General features: G+C 39.3%; 1 protein-coding gene across 2 annotated transcripts in view; it reads left to right on the top strand.

Moving 5' to 3' along the window:
• Nucleotides 1-19,694, top strand: part of nrip2 (nuclear receptor interacting protein 2) — a 31,461-nt gene extending 11,767 nt beyond the window's left edge. Inside the window, exons 2-6 of one of the 2 annotated variants that reach the window (XM_023952345.1) lie at nt 6,776-7,096; nt 13,878-13,960; nt 15,712-15,818; nt 17,491-17,543; nt 19,066-19,694. In XM_023952345.1, coding sequence (XP_023808113.1) covers nt 6,776-7,096; nt 13,878-13,960; nt 15,712-15,818; nt 17,491-17,543; nt 19,066-19,182 — 681 coding nt within the window. In that variant the 3' untranslated portion in view covers nt 19,183-19,694. The other variant, XM_023952346.1, reaches the window with a different exon arrangement.
• The last annotated feature ends 700 nt before the right edge of the window (nt 19,695-20,394 follow it).

Genomic DNA, 20,394 nt, shown 5'->3' with positions numbered 1-20,394 from the left:
AGTCCCTGCAGACGAAAAAGACCAAGTGAAAATGGGGATAGCGTTAATTTAAGAAGCAATATTTTTAGCCTGTCGGTTTGTTGAATGGATCTGAAGGACATATCCTCAGTAAAAAGGAGTCTGTTTAGCTTAAGAGGTAGAATTCATGAAAAAAGGAGAATTTAAAGGAGAGGCATTCAGTCTGTTGGGCTTTGTCCAGATCCACGTGTTTCATGGTCTGTTGATGTGATTTAAACTACAGAGTTTGGCGTCTGAGAAAAAAACAGCGCAAACAAAAAAATGTATAATTAAAATGCAGATTTTGGGACTAAATTTCTTCATCTTACCATTTTTTAGAATCAGAATTCTCTTTGAAGCTTTATGCAAACGGCAGGAAATTGGTGGAAATACCTCAACAGTTAGCTTTGACTTCATGAGTGTGGAGGCAGCAAACACATTTGTATTGTGCGTCTGCCATGGTTGCTTCTTGCATCTGCTTTTGTTTCCTTAGTTTCAGCTCCATCCTGGTTTTGATATGTCTTTTTGTCCTCGTGTAGCTTTATTTTTTCTACCTTTTTCCTTCCAAACCCAAATCCAGCACTTCTAAAAATACCGAATGTAGTGAGTTTTCCTGTGAACTTAAACTCATGCAGCATCAGAAGCAGTAAACACAAATTTACTCCATAGCTGGCCTCATAGCAGCAAGGGCCACTCATCAGGAGACACTAGGAAGATAATAGCTGGCATTAAGCGCTATCAGATGAAGTCTCCTTCTGTGGGGTCTGATGATGACATTTACACAACGTAATAATAAATTTCCTTAAAATGCTATTTTCTGTGTTTTTGCAGGGCACCGTGCTGTTTTATCTCTAAACTAAGTGGAGTTTTTGTGAAGGGAAGTCCTGTCAAAGATGTCTCATTAGGCTTTTCTTTTTCTCACAGCAGAAACCAAATTGCCTGAAAAATACCTCATTATCAGCTCACACTTTTCATACCTCTGCTGCTCACTTTGACCCTCTACCAAATTTGTTTAACTGCCTTTAGACAATTCATTTAGTGTTTCAGTAAAAAAGGTTTAGACACAGTGGCTAGTAGTACAGAAAAAAAATGAATAAAGGATAATTTGAGCAAAAATAAGAAAGACAACAAAAAAAAGCAAACATGCCTAAAATGCCAATTCAAATAATAAATATGATTTGGGAAAAAACATGTTTAAATAAATTAACTACTAGAAATGTACTAAGTAATGTACCAAAATATTAAATACTAAATACAAGTGAAAAACATGATATACCATAGAACATTCTAAAAATGGTAAATTGATTTACATTGGCTGAGCAAAGCTAAAGAAGCTAGCTTGATTACAAAAATGGTAACCTAAAAAAATATATCTGAGTTAAAATTCTATGATTATCACTGAATTAAAATTAGCCACATTATGAAAAAAAGAGAAAACACACACACAAAAAAAAAACAACTAAAAATTCTAAACAAGTGTTAAATGAGCTGAATTAAAAATAAGCAAAATAAAGATGCTAAAAAGGGTAAATGCTAAAGCTAACACAGCTCTGCTTAAAGGACCTATTTATATTGGGATTTTCTTTAGCTTTTGAGATTAAACTTTATCCATCTATAAGATAATATATTACCTTTGGCACACAAAAGAACGATTTTTAATGAAATATTAGTTATTTTCGCAGCTAATTTTCCTACCTGGAACAAGTACTCCAACTTCACCGCAGTCTCTGGCCTCAGCAGCCTGCCTACGTCTCGCCCACAAAAACAAAAACAAGTGACAAGATCAAATATTAACAGCAATATTTTTGGTAATTTAGCCTTTTTTAGGAGAAAAAAATGGTTTAATTTTTCAAATGGCTATTTTTTTGCTTTTAATTCATGTTTTTCTAAATGTTACATTTACTAACTAAATATTTAGTTTGCATTGCTAACTTTTTCCGATGTTTTTCTTTTGTCTAAAATAAACCAATAAATCCCAAACACTGGAACAGCCTAAATCAAAAATCAAAAATATTATCAGTTAATTCGATTTAACCACGTAGTTTAAAGTAATCCACAGTGGTGAACTTTTGAAGAGGAATTAAGGCCAAAAATAAAAGGGGAAAAGCTTTTTTGTGGGAAAATGGAAGAACATTTCTAGAAATCCGCCCTGGTAGAGTGGAAAAGGACGGTGAAGTGTTAGAAAATGACATGTAATAGAATGATATCAAAGAAAAGGGCTGAGAGAAACAGTAAAAAACTACAAAGTAGAAGAAAACAAGAGCGGAGGAAAGGACAAAACAACAATGAAAGTGGAGATGAGAAGGAAGAAAATGACAGACCAATGCCAAAAGAGGTGACAGGAGAAGTGCAAAAAGGAGACAGCGCAGTCATCAGAGCTTGTTCAGCCTCAGTTGGAGTCCAGGCAGAAAGTAAATGAAAAATCGAACCGGGGGACAAGGGGGGCGATGACCAACTCCAAGAGATGCTGTTTTGCAGCCTGAACAGTTTGACTCACACACATCTCATAATACAAATAATCTACCAAAACCTCCTTTTATTTAGCATATTAAATGAAATGCTGAGTGTTCAGCAGTATGTGGGACGTTAAATTCTGCCTCATGTGGATGCCTGACTCAAAGGAGGCGGGAAAACATAACGGCGCATTAGAGAATCAGACACGGGCAGGCATGAGCTCACATTATTAAAGCGTGTTAAGGTTACACATCCACATCTCCCCGGCTCTGACACCTTTCCCTATTTGCTTTGCAAACCACCAAGTCCTGCTGCTCTTCATTTAAATTCCAGTCAGGATCATAATAATTTCATAATCTTTCACTTCTGCTTGAATGTTAATCAAGCATAAAGCCAATAATGTGAAAGAAAGTGGACAAGAAAGAGGCAGCATTGATTTTACTCATCCTACTATATCAATATAATCATAGCTCCTGAAACGAGTCCTTCATAGACAGTAAAACGATTAACATCTCTAGAAAAACACAAGGGAAAATAATAAAGACTAACTTTAAAAAAATGTATTAACTACAGTCTTGAAATCAATTGAAGAGAAAAGAGAAACAGATGTTGTAGAACTTCTAATTTGGACACAAAGCAGTGATTTTCTCCAAAGTTATTAGGAAAAATATCTTGAAATTGAAAATAAGGATTAGCAAGAACATGTTAAAAAAATGTAGCAGAGCAAGAATGGCTATTCTACCAAATTTCTATAGAAGTCTATGGCCTTTTGGAGCCCGAGGATACTTTCTGTTTAAAAAGCTAGAGGAGAGGGTCCCAAAGTCCTGTTCTCAAAACGTGGTATTTTGATTAATAGACGTGAAAACTGTAAGGTTTGTTTGTGTCACCTTTTTGTCTAATTTTACTCTCGATGTAAAAACCAATATGGCGGCAACAATTATGTCAAAATTAGGCTTCAAACTGGTTTAATAAACACCAATGGGTCATGCCACCACACCAACCATCTCTTATTGGTATAATTTTATAGTTTAAACCAGGGGTGCACAAATCCAGGCCTTGAGAGCCAGTGTACATGTTTTCCAACCACCCTGCCATTGAGGCTCCTTATTGACTAAACACACCTGATCCAGGTAATCAGCAGCAGGTAAGGCTGGATTTCTGGAAAACCAACAGAAGGCTGGCCCTCAAAGTTTTGATTTGGGCACCCCTGAAAAGTTTTCTGGGAGAACTGCCTCATACCATCACACTGCTACCACCGTGCTTTATAGTTGCTTAAATTATTTAATTTGCATGTAAGTTGGACTTGAGATGGAGCATACTTTTAAATAATTTAGTTTTTTTTGGTAAATTCTGCCGCGAATGAGCATTTTTCATAAACGTAGAGGGTCAGAATCACCCTATATTTAAAAAAAAAACCATATCTGTATGCATGAGGCTGAAAACAAAAGGTGAGCGTGGAGAAGAAAACGAATAACATTTTCTCTGGACTTGATTAGCAAAACAGAGAAAAGCGTCGGACACTTCAAGCTTGCTGATTAATAAAAACTGCAGGCATGGGAACATCCTTTAGAATACCTGAACGTAATCACTACAGGGAATGTGTTGGTTTGTGATTAAAGGTTAAAGACTTTCCTTTTAAATAACTCCAACGCCTGAACAACGTGAGCCATTTTTAAATTAAAGCTCACCATTTTCATTTACGCCCGCAGACAAAGCTTTTCCTGCTGAGTACAAAGAAAGATGTGCTTTTGCAACAAGTCTTAGTCAGACAAACATTAATTTTTTTACATCTGTGACTCATAACCTGCAGAGATTTTACAGCCTTTATGATTCAGCAGCACCTCCAGCTCTGCTGTGCTGGTCAAACCACTGCACACGCTCGTTTTTAGTTCCTCATCTTTCCACGTTTATGCGGTCTGTCTGTGTCCACAGAAACAGACGGAAATGCTCACTGTTGCAGTGTTTCAAGAAGTGAAGGCCTATTGCTCTTTTCTCTTGTTTTTTAAGGTTGCAATCTTTTCCAAGAGGATTGGAAAATGTGACAGGGGAGAATTTTTTTTTTTTTATTAGAATTTCTTTGATTGTTTCATGTCAGTTAGTGTGACTGCAGTACAGACTTTGTATAAACAATCATTTGTGTTTTCAGTTTTGGTTTTCAATCAAACGTGTGTCCTCAGGTTCGGTCTCTTTCACCTGTAGTGAAGCATTGAATTTTTCTGCAAACTGAAAAATGAAAGGAAAAGAAAAAAAAAACCTGAAAAAAAGCTTTGCATTCGGTTGATACAGCCGCCCTGTTGGTGTTGCGTGACCAGAAAGACCACTCGAAGATTCAATGCTGGTAGACGAGCAATCCAATCACGGAGGAACAGGCAGCTTTTTAATCGGATTTAAAGAGAACAGCAAGTCATGGGCGACATGTTCCTATGAAAGTGGGGAAATCATATCAGAATCACAAGAGAAGCACTTCAGCTTTATGTGGAGTAAAGATGAAAAGTCTTTAACAACTAAAAATGCTTTTATTGATGTCCAGAATCTTTAATGATTCATACAACACTATAGAAACACAGGCTTCTTTTTAAAAGATGGAGTCAAGAGTGGGCCTGTTATACTCATTATTATTGATGATCTATGTGTGGGAGCAAATTATTGCCCTACTGTATAGGAGCGAACTCCTCCGCCTCCACATCCAGCATCTCTCTAGCATCTTTGCCCCAATGAAAACAATCTGCATCTTTGGCTTTTTGGTCATTTATCAAGGTTTTCCCATGATTTACATTGTAAATCAGAGGATAAGAAAGCATAAGAAAGCTGAAGACTGTGTTGCTCTCATGTACAAGGTCTCTAAGGACTCCTCTCACCCTGACCACGGACTGTTTAACCTCTTCCTCTCCGGGAGGCGTTTCAGAAGTCTCCGGACAAGGACCACAAGATTCAGGAACAGCTTTTTCCCTAAAGCTGTCTCCTTGCTGAACTCTTCCCTCTGACACCCCTAAAACACCCCCCACACCACCATAGACTCCTCCCCCTCCTCAACACTCTGAATTATTTATTTATTCACAACAAGCAAAACAGTAACTTGTTATTACTTGCACTACTGTCTGCTCATCCAGGAACACTGTATAATCCATCTGCATATTGTAATATTTTCTATGCACTTTACTGTCCATTGCAATACTGTAAACTATGTTCATAGTTCTGCCTATAGTGTTCATACACTTTTACATAGCTCATCTGAATAGGATGTTCACAGTACAACTATCGGTATATCGTGCTAATGGTATTTAATATCTGTAAATTATTTCCATAATACTTACCTGTATAGTTATTGAACATATTATAGACCTCTATTTTGTACTTACTGCTTATTGCAATTCTGGTTAGATGCTAACTGCATTTCGTTGCCTTGTACCTACATGTGCAGTGACAATAAAGTTGAAACTAATCTAATCTAATCTAAGCTAGATGATTACGCCGCGCTGGATGCTTTAAAACGTCTGGATCCAACCCGCTGCACAAAAAATGACACGCCCACTAAATCGATAAAAGTTCAAATAAAACAGTTCTTAAATAAACTTATACTAGGCAAGGTTATGCAACAAATTCCATTTGTCGATTGGTGAGTGGAAATTGTCCCTAGGCTTAAGGCAAGTGTGATGGACTGGCAACCTGTTCAGGGTGAACCCCACCTTTGCTCAAAAGTTGCCGGGATAGCCTCCAGCAACTTTGTGACCCCCGAAAGGGATTTAGCCAGTTTAGAAATGGTTGGATGGATGCAATCAACTGAAAAAATATGGCTTATCACTATTAATAAAAACAAAAACATAATTGTGATAAATTATGTAAAATGTCCATACTTTCCACTTAACCTTTTAGTTTTCAGATGCTTCGCATTTCTATGAGTCATCAAAGCAAAATCATTCAAAACGATATCTTAATTTGACTTCAAATGTGCCTTTAAACGAAGTTTGACTATCAGAGTCTTGATTATTGTCACGTCTGGGCCTCTACTCCAGAGACTGTGGTTACTTTTATTTGATAAATAATGAAATGAAATCTAACATCACATTAGAATTACATTAGAAAGAGAAAAAACCAAGTAAGCCCAGGTTTAAAGTTTGGGACTCAGGCATGAACTTTATGTTTAGGTTTTGGAAAATACAATTGAAATATTGGAAAGAGGACGGTTCATTGTTTTTTCTTGTTTTTTTTCTTTCTCTTAACATTCGGGTTAATAAAGTATGAAAAAACTCTAAAGTGTGATACTTTCTCTTATGTGAATTCAAGGGGGAGAAATTTTATAATTTGGTGATTTTTCTCCTCTCAGCAACCTCACAGCATCGTCCAGCGCCGCTTGCTTGAGGGAAATATCACCCGGCTGCGAGGGGAGGCCCGCGACCCCAGCTCCAGGGTTCGCTCCCCCCTGGCCGACACCAAAGACGGGGGTCCCGTCGACGCCGAGGAAAGGAGTGAGAGCACAGCCGAGGACTCGACGGAGGAGAGGGAGTCTTTGGAGGAAAGCGAGAAGAGCCTCCGATCGGACGAGGAGGACGACAGCAGCGAGGCCGGAGCTCGACAGACGACGGCGCAGAAGCCAGAGAGTCCGGACTGCCCGCCCCCCCTCAAAGCTTTAATCATTCACTGCAAGGTACCACATAGTCAATCCTCACACGCCTGTCCGGTTCACCCACGCTCAACTGCACAGAAACTGCAGACAGAAAGAAAAGCTGTCCCATGACTCATCGCTCACAGTCCGCTCTTCCTTCAGAGCTTCAAAAGCTGAGCTGGACCCAGCAAACGTCTGATAGAATCAAGAAAACTGAGTCACGCTGCTCAGCAGTCCAGTCTGGTTAACGTCACGGGGCCAGAACGGATTCACTGTAGGTGATGTCCAGAATAAACACCAACAGACCGAGTTCAGACAGAAACCAGAGAATTCAGAAGAAAAAACACAAATATATTCCACCGATGTGCATCTTTCCTTCTTGCATGAGTTGAAATGTAGAAGTGTAACGATTCATTTACTATGATTGATATTTGTGGCTGACGATCCAAATCACTGACCTAATAATGGATGCAGGACTTCTTTAGCCAAAACTTCAACCAGTGTGACTCAGAGAGAAATACCTGCAACTGAACAGTGCAGGGGAAGTTTTCCAGATTCCTTGGATTTCTTACAAGATAATCAAGTGTAAATGAAATATCAGTTATTTGAATAATGTAACTGTCATTGCAGTTACATTCAGGTATCTTGGGACGCAGGAACTGTCTTGACGCGTACTCCATAAAAAAGTCACTGTTCTTCCTTTTATGTAATTTGTTGTCTTGCACTTTCTTGAACAGTAAACGACAAAAAATACTTTTCAAGGGCATGAACTCGTCCTAAATATGACAGCAATATGAGAATAACACGCCAATAACACGGTCTATTAATGTGCTACTGTGCTCCCCAAGTTCCAAATCTAAACAGTAAATGCCAATAAGACACGGCAGCTCCCAAAACAATCTAACCAAAATTCAATTTTTCAATTCAATTCAATACAATTTTATTTATATAACCCAAAATCACAACAACAGTCGTCTCAATTGGCTTTCATACCGGTAAATGTAAAGTAAACATGAAATCCAGTAGGAAGATTCTAAACTGAACTAACTAAGCAGACTAAACTAAACTGGGGATCCCTGCCCTTAGACCGTCCTTCCCGGTAAGGAAAGACTCCTGGAAAAAAAAAGACTCAGGAAAAAAAGAAGGAGGTCAGAACAGCTGCATGACCAAAGAATGACAGGCGCATGCATGTATGAAATCTAATAAAGGATGTAATTTCAGCCAAATGGCTCCAACAAATCTTTCTCTTTCGGCTTTTCCCATCAGGGGTCGCCACAGCGAATCATCCTTTTCCAACTCACTCTATCATGAACATCTTCCACCCTAACATTAGCCAACTTCATGTCAATATATATAATAAAAAAAATGAACAGGTTAGCAAAAATAACACGCATTGATGGAAAACTACAGTTGTAAACCGTGTGGAAGGCATTTTCCTTGGGGATAGGAATTAACGTCATGCAATCGTTGTGCGTTAATGTTTTCCAAACATAAAAATAGTAAATAAGCCGTTTAATGTCCTTATTTAAAAAAATCGTCAGTTCTGGAAAATATTCTGGATCTTTTAGAGATTTATTTTTTTTATCTGAGTTTAGAGTCAGTGATGTTTGGATTCATGTGAAACGGGGGGAAGGGTTGTGATCAGAGCACACACACCACGTCCTTTCATTATCTTCCACTTCCCGTCAGCCCTCTGCTTCAAAACCATGCCATCAAATATTTATTCAGAGTTAGTAACTGGTTTAATAAATAGCCATAAACTTAACCCGAGGTCCCATTTGTTCTGAGCTTTCTATTGAGCAGTCAGAGAAGAGTTACGATGGAGGAAAAGTCCTGTTTGCCCTGATTCTGCATCCATTAGTGATGGATTGAAAAACAGGAAGAGTGCAGCTTCATGCGCTTCTGGTCACCTTTGGTGCCTCCATTATCCCAATGACTAATCTATGCAGAAAGGTCAAACAGAGCAATCACTGCTGGGGATGAAGTTCTCCTTCAGCAGACGGAGCATCAATGAAGTCAAAACTTCTTTTTATTTGATAATTAGCAGCGACATGTCCACAGATCAAATGCATTCTCTCTCTTTTGTTGCTTCTAGCTCCTATTTGATAAAGTCTCACAAGGAGTGAAAGGCAGTGTCTCAGCGATCGAGTCGTCTTACTTTTCGAATAGGTTTTTTGGTTCATTTTGTGTTTTGGACAAGTATATAGATAGACAATGTGTAAAAACAGATTAAAAAGCTAATTATCTTTAAAAAATAATATAACAAAAGGTTGAATATAAGACAGATGCCTTCCTGCTGTGGAGTGTAGCCACTCTGCTTTAAAAGTTTGATGGCATTGGAAATAAAGGATACTGTGTACCTGTTTGAGTCTACCTGTTGGTTTGATAAAACGACGGCCCGAGGGCGACATTAAAAGAACTGAAGGACCGGACGTGTTCATGTGTTAAAATGATGCTTTTTGCTTTCTGAAACACTTGCCTCCTCCATATGGAGTTCCAGTTCCTCCGTTGGATGCCAGTAACTGGGAGCTTAGCTAACTTGTGAAATATACTCTTCAGTTTTTTTTGATCCTTTAAAATGTGAAAATGTGAGCAAAAGTGACGCTCTTACATGCTTAGTGTAAGAGCCACTACATACATTTTCCACATATTAAATTTCGGCCTTTCGTGATACATGCGTGATATGTGTAATTCTTAAGTGTTCCTTGCGTTCGTCATTTGTCAATGTGTGCAGATGTTGAGGGTTTCGGACGACGGGTGACGTGAATTCAATTTTGAGCTGTTCAAACTTGAATTACGTAGTGTACGCATCTATAATGTAGTTCATATGCAATTATTATGTTAATCTTACACAATTGGCCATTTTTTTTGCGAGATGCATTAACAAATGTCGCTTTCCACGACCGTTCACGTATGTCTAACAGACTTTTCACGCATGCACCACCAATGGATAACTTTTATATTGCCTACCCGCCGCACAAGTTCAAATCACGTAAAGACCGCAACTTTTCTCAATTTTTCCATGTATTTTTAGGTATTATCGATTTTCATCCATGGAATATGTGCAAAATGTAGGTAGTGGCTGTGTGACATGGCCTTAACACTTTCGGATTTCAACGTTTGAAGGTTTTCTGTTTCTGTCGTCTCTTTTCTTCAGTTTCCACCGTCGGCTTTAGTATCGGTTGTTCTTTAACATTCAGCTGCTATTTTTAAACATCGGAGCAGAGAAGGATTTTGGCATCGAGTCTGAGACAAAGGGGCAGGTTTGTGGTTTTGCTGATAAGCCAGCGAGAACAGAGGAGGCTCGGTCTGCCGGTTCAGTCACATCTGAAGGAGGAGGACAAAAAAAAAAGGTGCACGGAGAACAAGTGTTCTTATTTCTACAGGGAGGACAAAACACCTTTTAGCCGAGATAATAAGATATTGATTAATGTGTGTGTGTGTGTGTGTGGGGGGGGGGGGGGGGGGGGGGGGGCAAATACGATCTAAAATCTGTTTTTCAATATCAGTGAACCAACAGCTGATCTGTTGATATTAACTTGTATCATAAAGTTTACTGAGCTTCAACTAAAAATGAAAATAGTAATTGAAACAAAACCCTCAGTAGTCTCTGAACTACGCAGAGAGTTGGCCAATCACAATTTTTTTCTTACAATTATGTAGAAATGACACTATATAATTGGGAATGTGGGCGTGGTGAACAAAAACCCACGTTGCTAAGGAAATTGAAAAATTTACTTCTGTCGATTCTTCTTAAAATTACATAGACCTGTTCATCACCCCCATGCGACCCAAAAATTATATCGTTGCTATGGAGATAAAACCAACAGAAGAGCTGCTATTTTGAAAAGAAAAAAAAGGCTATTTTTTAAAATAATTCGTCCCCTGCAGCTTTGACCAAGCTGGTAGGGGCAGAAGGGGAGGGTGAGGGGCATGTAGCAGATGCTCAGCCAGTGGGTAGGTGGGTGGATGTGTTTCAAGGGGCAGCTAGGACAGGTAGCACCTGCAGGTTCTACAGCACTTGCTATGGGTTCTGATTGTATTTATTTTTGCAAAACAAAATTTACTATTCGGAATTGGGTTTCCTGATGCAGTTTTAGGTTTATTGTGACATTATTGTGTAATATGATGAACATATATTTGTAAAAGATGGATATTATGTCACAACAACAAACAGCTATTAAGGCAAATTATTAGAGCTAATTGTCAAGTTGTAAAAAAAACAACTAAAAAAGGCATCAGACGACTAAGGGTTAACCGATTAAAAATGGATCCAGATTGTATTCCGGATCTTTCTGCGTCTTTTGCCTCATATAGGATCCCAACCTATAGACTCGGTCTTGATGTGCAGCTACTGGGTTGAGTTTGTTTCACATGGAGCCTTCAGTCAGGATGTGTTTTTCTCAGAGAGAGTCTAATGTGATGCATGCAGACTGCGCGGGTGGCGCTCCATGCGGTTCATCCCACATGCATGCAGAGCTGCCATATGCACTCAGGAAAACCCTCAAACTAGCAGGGCGGCATTTGCTGGCGTTCAGGGTTGAGTATGAGCGGGGAGGCAGCGTTAGATGCAGCGTTAGACGTTTCTCAGTCTGCGGCGTGTGCAGCCTGTGACACCAGGAGCCCCGCAGGCTTCAGAGCAGCTGCAAGATAAAAAGGGAAAAATAAATGTCACCGGAAATTAGGTCAGGCTGCCTGCTAGCAAAACTACTCTCAATCTGGAGCCTGAAAAAAGTAATGAAAGGCTGTTAGACTATCATAGAGAGTTTTTCTTTAGAAAGTCTGGTTTTAATAACACGTTTTTTCACATTAAAAGGTACAGTAGATAATTGACTGTAGCCTAGTGAAGCATCAATACTTGCATTTATTTTTTGGAATTTATGTCATTAAAGCTAAACACAGTTAGCTTGAACGCAACCTAAAAATAAAAATGATGTGTGTTTTCTATTTTACTTAATGTTTTTATTTTCGTTCCATAATTCAGTTCTATACTTCTATTTAGAATTAGTTATGCTTTACCAGTTCAAATACAAAGTATTTAACAGATTCATCAAAAAAAGATTAGATTCAGATCAGATTATATTCAATAAAAATGAAGTCTGTCTGCTTTTAACTCAAAATTTGGTTAAGGTAACCCCTTACAACCATATCCTCTTCAAAAATAAAGTGACCCTGGGGGTGTTTGAGCTAAAGCGTAGCACTATGTAAAGCGTGCAGCACAGTGAGATCAGTGAGATCATGTAAGATCATCTAAAGCGGGGTTGCATGAAATGCATCTTTTCAAAGCTGCATCATGCAGTCCCCAATTCTCAGTCGCATAAAAAAAAACTTTAAAGAGGAAAATAAAGAAGAGGCAAAAGTGCAAACATGTTTAGTTTATCTAAAGCAGGTGTGGGTTGGCTTCCCACGTTTTTCCGACAAACCCCAAACACAAACACCAAACACTGAACCAGGTAATCAGCAGCAAATAAGGCCCTCGAGGCCTGGAACCTGACACCCCTGTTTTAAATGGAAGCATACTTAAGAACTCAAACAAGCCCCGCCTTCTGCGCCTGAATTTGACGTAGTTCAATCACTTAAAAACTTATGGCGGACAGGTGATGTACCAGAAATCATAGAGAAGAAGTAACTTATCTAACTCTACAACTACATGTTTAAAGTCCAGCAAATGATCTTCATCCAGTTGAAGTTGGGGGACGGCTGGGGGCGTGAGACGCGCCGGAGACAGGATCCACAGCCAGGTGTAGGAGCAGTAGTAGAGGCAAGCCAGAGACGAGGTACACGGTCAGGTACAGGAGCTCGGATGAGCCAAGGTAGAAAGGTAGAAAGGAAGGTAGAAAAGCGGTATACAAGTATACGCCATTTACCATATACCAAGGTTTGCATCGTCAAAACACAGTGGATGTATATATGGTCCTAGTAAAATGTTCTTATTTATTACTTTTCCACTCTTCTACCGCAATGGCGGCGGGCAGGACTTTCGCGGTGCAGCGCTGGGTTTCCGCAATTTCTAGACAACATTGTTGTTGTCTTGTTGTTCTATAAAATCCTGTCACTCCCCATCCCAAAATAAATTACAAATCGGTTTCATAGTTACTGGATTCCTGATGCCTAAACTGCCGCAGCGGGTCCTCCGTCTGATCTACGTTCATCTTCCGCCTCACTTTTAAAATAAAACATTGCTTTTGTCCAGAAACTATAAATAACTGCCATATTCTCTTTTTCATTCAATAAAATCCAAAAGTGGCGTCTTATAGTCCGGAAATTACGGTCATTATATCGTAATAGTTCGGGAGCAGGGAGGGAATTGTCATCAAAACAGATATGAGTGCTCGTGGTCATAAATCCCATCACTTATTTTCCTTCCCCGCTGTGTGGACCAGCGTGTCCAACCTGCTCATGTGTCTCACCTGCTTAATATTTCATGCTTCGGTGAAGCGTGAGCCTGAAACATCAAAGTGCACTCACCAAACACACCAGAAAAAGCTTCTTCAGCAGCTAAATGTTTTCCCGATCGTTTAGAGTCTGTAAAAACAACTCGTGTGGTCTGTAATCTTTAACTCAAGTGTTGGACTTCAACACCAAGTCTCAGAATCGATACCGATTACCAGAACCAAACATCTGGAGGGTCCACTGATAAATAATTGACTTCCTGCTTCATGGCAGATGAACAGGCCGGTTCCAAAGAGCAGATCACTGCGTTCTGTTGCTTGTGTGACTAATCATTTCCTTGCATGCACTCATGCTGGAGCAAGGTGGAAAAATCAAACTGACATGACCCCCCCCCCCCCCCCCCCCCCTCCTCCTCATGTCTCCCCCACAGTGCTGTGAGACAGAAGTCAAGGCTTCCATCAACACCAGCAGTCCACACAACCACATCTCCACCTCCTGCTGCCGAAGGCTGGGGTAAGAACCGTCGCTGTCCGCTCCCTGCCCCCTTACAGCTCTGACTCCTGAACATCAGAAGCAGATTCCTGGAGCTCTGACAGAACCAGAGACAGTGGGACTTTTCCACAACTGTGAGCAGAATTTAAAGACCAGCAAACAGGGTTTCACTGCCGTTTTGCGAAACCTTTAAATCAGGGAGCCGTCCAGGCCTGTGACAGATCCAGATCAGGAAACAGCTTCGACCATTTTCCTTCCTTTCATTTTATTCCATTCTGCGTTTCCTGGAGCTTAAGAGGTAAAAGATGTTCAGCTGTGACGCCAATTTTTTCAGTAACTCCAACTGCTCCACATAACGATAAGGCAGGTTTGTCTGTCGAGTTCATTTTGAGTACAAAGACAAATTGCACTGTGCTTCACGTAAAACATTTAAAGACCCACTTTGATAACAAAAAAAAAGGGTTTTGGAGTTTTTAACATGTTTTTGTGGTATTTTCTGGTGATGGAGGACATTTATAAAGAAAATTAGGCTTAAAGTTGCAAATATTTACTTATTCAGTAAATTAATATTCAGTCTGACCTGACATCTGGCTCCAAACTGTACTGCTGGTTAGCTCCAATATTGCTAACCATTTTTGTTGCACTGGTAATGTGAGGTTGGGGGTGTGAGGGACTGTAAGCTAGAGGGAGAGAGTGTAAACAAAGAGATGATAGGATTTCAACCCTACCTCTCAGACCGCACCCAATTCATTCAGCTTAAATCATTTGAATCTCAGCCTTCCTCTATCTCTTCTGGTGTCCCCAAGGTTTTGTCCTTGGTCCTCTTCTTTTCATTACTTATCTTCTACCCCATGGCAATATCTCTCGTAAATATAATGTTAATTTTCACTGTTTTGCCGATGACACCCAGCTCTATGTATCAAGCAAACCTGACTCCTCTTTTCCCCCCTCCTCCCTCCACTCCTGTCTATCTGAAATCAAAAACTGGTTCACCTTAAACCTTCTCAAACTCAATAGTGATAAAACCGATCTACTTCTCGTCTGTTCATAATCCACCCACCCCAAAGCCACAAGTCTTACTCTTTCCATCGATTCGTCTTCTGTCTCCCCCTCCCCTAAGGTGAAGAGTCTGGGTGTCATCCTAGATAGCTCCTTATCTCCACCAGCTGCACTGGCTCCCCATAACCTCCAGAATCCAATTCAAACTCCTCCTGTTCACCATTAAAACAGCAACAGAACTTTAAAGTCCGTCTTCAGACAGCCGGTCGGCAGACCTTAGACCGGACTGATGTGGTTTACTGTTTTGGTAGAGAAACCGCAAGTCGACTGAATTTGGAGGCATAGAGTCGTTTCTCTGGGTCCTTCTTAGACATCAGATGCTTGATATTTTTAGGATGATAGTCAGCTGATTTTGTGGCTGCCTTGACGTGTTTATTAAAAATACTCCTGTGTCTGTCACTGCACGCACTTTTCTAAAATGGTTGGTGGTTTTTAGATGAACAGACTAAAGCTCTGTGGCAACAATAACCCCAGTTTTGTTTCTGTTTAGCCAAACAGCCAATCCTTCGTCATTCAAAATACTACAAATTGTTTAGTTAAGCAGAGAAACTTTCTAAATCATATTTGTACCCCTTTTATATTCCTAGTTTCACTAAACTGCAGCTGCAGAGGTTTTGATAATGTTCTGTGTCCAGAACCTGATCTGTTAGGAGGAGACAATAGTTACTGATGTATTCAAATGTGAGATCCAGAAAGTTTCTGTATTTTGTCAGACTGGTAGCGAGCGAGGACGGTTCACCGTGTGGGGTCGGCAGCTCGGTGACGGCTCTGCAGCTGCAGGTGGGCAGACAGACGCTCCGGTGTTCCGCTTTTGTCAAAGGTAAGAATTTGAACCCTTTAAGCCTACTGCATACAAATATTGACAGAAATGTAAATTTTTGGGGAGAAGTAAGATGTTTTTCAAACCCATTTTTGAAATTCACAAAAGAAAATGTGTAAAGCCACTTTTTATGAAATATAGATTGTATCAATTATGATCCATTGGGTAATTTGTTACATTTTTGTTCGAAATAATGTTATGTAATAACATCAGGAAAAAATGCCACCTTTTTTACCCACTGTCTCCTATTAGATCCACAGATTGTTAAAACTTGAATTATAAATCATTAATAATCCAGACAACAGGTAGTCATTAAAAATAATTCACAATAAAAGAGTAATTCTCACTGAAGTATTAGGGCCACCATAAAGGAATACAAATAAAAAAATATATGCAAAAATGAAGTTGAAAAAATATTTTTTTGAAAGTCATCATTGTACGAAAAATAAACCCAAAGTTATGAGGAAAAAAGCAGTAAAATAACCCTGCAATTTCTAAGAATACAGCCATACAGTTCTGCTTCACAAAAGTTGTAATTTCAAAAGAAAGTCCTGCTTTTTAGACGTGTTTCAAAGATAACTGAACACAACCTGAGAAATCATACAATTTTCTATACAATTTTATCCTCCATTTGTTTTAATTTTCCTCATTAGTTTAAAATTATTTTTGTCATAATTTTATGATGTTTTTGTAATCATTTTATCACTTTGACAAATTTGACAATTTTTTCCTTTTTTTATTTTATTCTCTTATTTTTTTTATTATTCTTGTACTTATTTTTATCATAATTTTACCAAAATTATTCTTATTTACTTGTTTATTTTCTTCAATAACACCCTCAATCCTCTGTTGTAATTCTCACAAAAAAGTTTTCAAATGTTTGAAAAATCTTTTCCCGCCAAAAGTGTTTCATGGAAGCAGCCATTTTGAAATGTCCTTCTGCTGCCTCCAGTGGAATCCACTACAGAGCGGAAAATACGGATCAAGTTATTATCAGTGGGTTTTTAAAGGAAGGTTCGGATCATGTTAATGAGAAAACCCTGTATGACACACACTACAACTGGTTATATAGAGTTATTCAATATCTACAAAGGGAACCAAAACAAATTGTTGTTATGCTAAATGTCATGCTAGCTGCTCTTTTGGATATCAGAATTTCAACTTAAAATTTCAACTTTAGTAAAAACGTTCAACTCTAAAATGCAATAATTTAGAAAACTATTATCTTAGATGTTTACTTAAAAATCTTTTATATGGAATATAAAGTAATGTTTTTTCAACTAAATCAAAACAAACATTTGCTTAATTCCTTATGTACGGATGTCTTAATCTGAATAATTCTTGTCGTGTTCAAGAGTAAATTATATTCCACTCAATACTCAGACTTTCTTGCAGATTTATAATGAATGTGATGCAGCTCAAGTGTGGACTCGCTCATCCTCAGAGAAGATGACACTCAGTTCCACAAATTCAGTCCCGGATCCACGTTGCTGCAGATTAACTTCTCATTTTGAAAAAGAAAAGAAAAAAACTTCCTGATCCGACATGTTTAATGGGTTTGGATTTAACCTCATGCTAATTTATGCACAGGGTTAACGAGCATGAGTCAGAGCTTTTCTAATAATAGTCTGACTTGTTTCTCTTTTCTCGCCTCTCTGTCCACTTTCTCCAGAGGACGAGGCGTTCGAGCTGTGCCTGGGTCTGCAGACTTTGCTAGATCTCAAAGTAAGTTTTCTTCAGGCTTTCAGTGTGTTTTTAACGCTGTCAAACTGCAAATAGTCGAATTGAAGAAGAAAAAATGAAAGAGGAGGGAAAATCCAGGAGCGCAGTTGTATTATTGGAGGTTGTTATCAGTTACAATTCACAGAGTAGTAGATTGAGGCCGTGTCCCACAGCCTCTATTTGCGAAATGTCCACTAATGAAACTTCTGTCTTTTCATGATACATGTGGGATATATGTAATTCATTAGCGTTTCTTGTGTTTGTCATTTGTCTATATGCGCAGATGTCCGTTGAGGGTTTCGGCCGACAGGTCTTTACGTAAATTCGGTTTGGAGCTGTTCAAAATTTTGGGTCGTTTGAGAATCACGCAACGTAAAAGACTACGTAAAGTTTGTTAGAGTGATTTTTGCTAGGTGCATTCACTTATTTGTGGCATTCTACAACCGTTCCACTTGTGTCTAACCGACCTTTGCCGCATGTACCACCAATGCATAACTTTCATATCGCTGCACAATGCACATATCACGTTAAAATATTGTAATTGGGCCAGATTTACGCGTTCTTTGCGGGGTTTATCTGTACTTCTTCCGTGGTTTTAACGTAGTTCATTCGTGATACATCTGTGAAAATGTCATGTTCAGAACTTTTCTCACTTTTCTAACGTATTTTCTTGTATGATCAGTTTTCATCCGTGCAATATGGGCAAATCGTCCGTGGTGGCTGTGTGGCATTACTGTTAGAAAAGACTGAGTTTGGTTCATTTTTAACGTGTAATAGAGGTTTAAAATTCGGTTAAATGAAATTTCCCTTTCAGCTGCCTTGACTCACATCTCGCTTACAAAAAAAGATTAAAAACGAACTAGAAGTAAATAACCGATCATGAACCAGAGGACTTTGAAGGATCAGAAACATGTTATTGCACCAGATGAGCCGTGAAAAGGTGGAACAGCAGATGTAACCAGGACTGGAGCGTATGACTCCAACTGCAGTTTGGATCGTCAGTGTTTCCATCTGCTCTTCAGGCTCCCTGCTCATTTTAACAGCAGCACACATCCACTTCCTGTTAAAAAAAAGCATTCCGCCTGCAGACACTTCATTATCATCTTGTCGTGTTGGAGCAGCTGCTTCACAGCTGAAAATCTGAGTATTTCCCTGCCGGGGCAGGTAGACACTAAACAGGGCCTCAAGAAGAGGAAAAAGGAAATTAAACGTCAGTTTGTTGATTAAAATGAATAAATATTGAATGAAAGGCATCTTTGATTTTGTAATGTGTCCCGTAAACTAATTTTGTTATGTCATCAGTTGCGCTTGAAGGGTTTTTAAAGGTAACTCAACAAAATCCTCTTTTTCTGGTTAAAAAGCCCAGATGGCTGGTTGGTTGGAGAACGTGTTGAACAACGGACCTCGAGGCCTGGATTCTGACACCCCCCCCAGTAGATGCTCCAAACAGGGACTTGGTTTTTCTGACCTCCTCCATCAAATGTTCAGAGCACTAATTCTATCTCGCCTGTTTCGATCCCCACAGTGCTGCTTGGACCTGAGCAGTAGGGTTCTGAAATTCCACGGCTGTGACGAGGAGCTGCCCTTCCTGAACACTTGGAGCGACAGCCGGTGCCAACACGACACCAACGAGAACCTGTGATCCCTCTCCTCTGGCGGAAGCGAGCACAGCGCCCTCCCCAGGCCTCGCTGGATGCAGCAGAGCGGAAGGAGTCCGTTTGGGTCCGGACCATCATCGGTGTCTGTCACTGCCAGAGCTCGGATAAGCCTTCGCCTGTGCTGCTCTCCAGTTTCCACCTTTGTGTTTGCAGACTGGACATGTTTTTAATGACTCCATCGTCTCATCCAGTTAGTGTAGTTTGTACAGAAAACCTTAAATTCCCAGAGTGCGGTCGCTCTGTAAGATTTTGCTTTCCGTTGGGTTTGATTCATGTGCTTCGCAGCGTTCAGAAGATTTTTCAAAGGGAAAACTTTGACCATAGTTTCAGATTTTGATGTGATTTAACTGTACCTCTTCTTTTCACTCGGTCCATTGATATCAAAATGTCTACGAAACATTTTTAATGGATTAAATTACTGTTGAAAGGACCATTTTATGTGATTGCCAACCTTTAGTGACACATTTTAACAATAAAAGGTAACGTGTAATGAGGACTTCCTGTGTTTTTTTTGTTCTCATATTTTAAGATCATGAATATTCATTAAATAATTTGTCTTTTCTAGGGTTATAAATTCATTTTAATTTCACTGTGGTGTTGGTGGAAATAAAAAAAGCCCCCAAACCAGGCTGATGTAGAATCAGTTTATTCCATTAAAGTTGTAGTTTTGTGTTCTTTAAAAGCTAATAAATCTGATCCATTAAAGCTATATCCCTGTTTCAAAAGAAAACTAAATTTATGGGTTTGATTATTTCTTCCTTTTGAACCCTTGATTATTCCCTAACTTTTCCAAACATTGATTAAAGAACAAAAATAAACTTGTTTTCTGTGGTTTGTAAAGGTGTTTTTGTTGTTGATAGCTGTTGTGTTGTTGTTTGGAGGAAAAAAAGGGGAACACCATCCCAACTGTAAAACATGGGGGTGGTAGCATCATGTTGTGGGGTCGTTTTGCTGCTGGAGGGACTGGTGCATTTCACAAAATAGATGGCATCACGAGGAAAGAACAGTAAGTGGAAATATTGAAGCAACTTCCGAAGACATCAGCCAGAAAGTTGAAGCTTGGGCGCAAATGAATCTTCAAAATGGACAATGGCCCGAAGCGTTCTGCCAAGCGGGTTACAACGTGGCTTAAGGATGACAAAGTGGGTGTGTTGGAGTGGCCATCACAGAGGCCAGATCTAAATTCTACTGAACAT

The sequence above is a fragment of the Oryzias latipes genome, chromosome 23, assembly GCF_002234675.1.
Source record: "Oryzias latipes chromosome 23, ASM223467v1".
NCBI classification, from domain to species: Eukaryota; Metazoa; Chordata; class Actinopteri; order Beloniformes; family Adrianichthyidae; genus Oryzias; species Oryzias latipes.
Note: the sequence above shows the minus strand (reverse complement) of the source record. Positions and strands in the feature narration are given on the sequence as shown.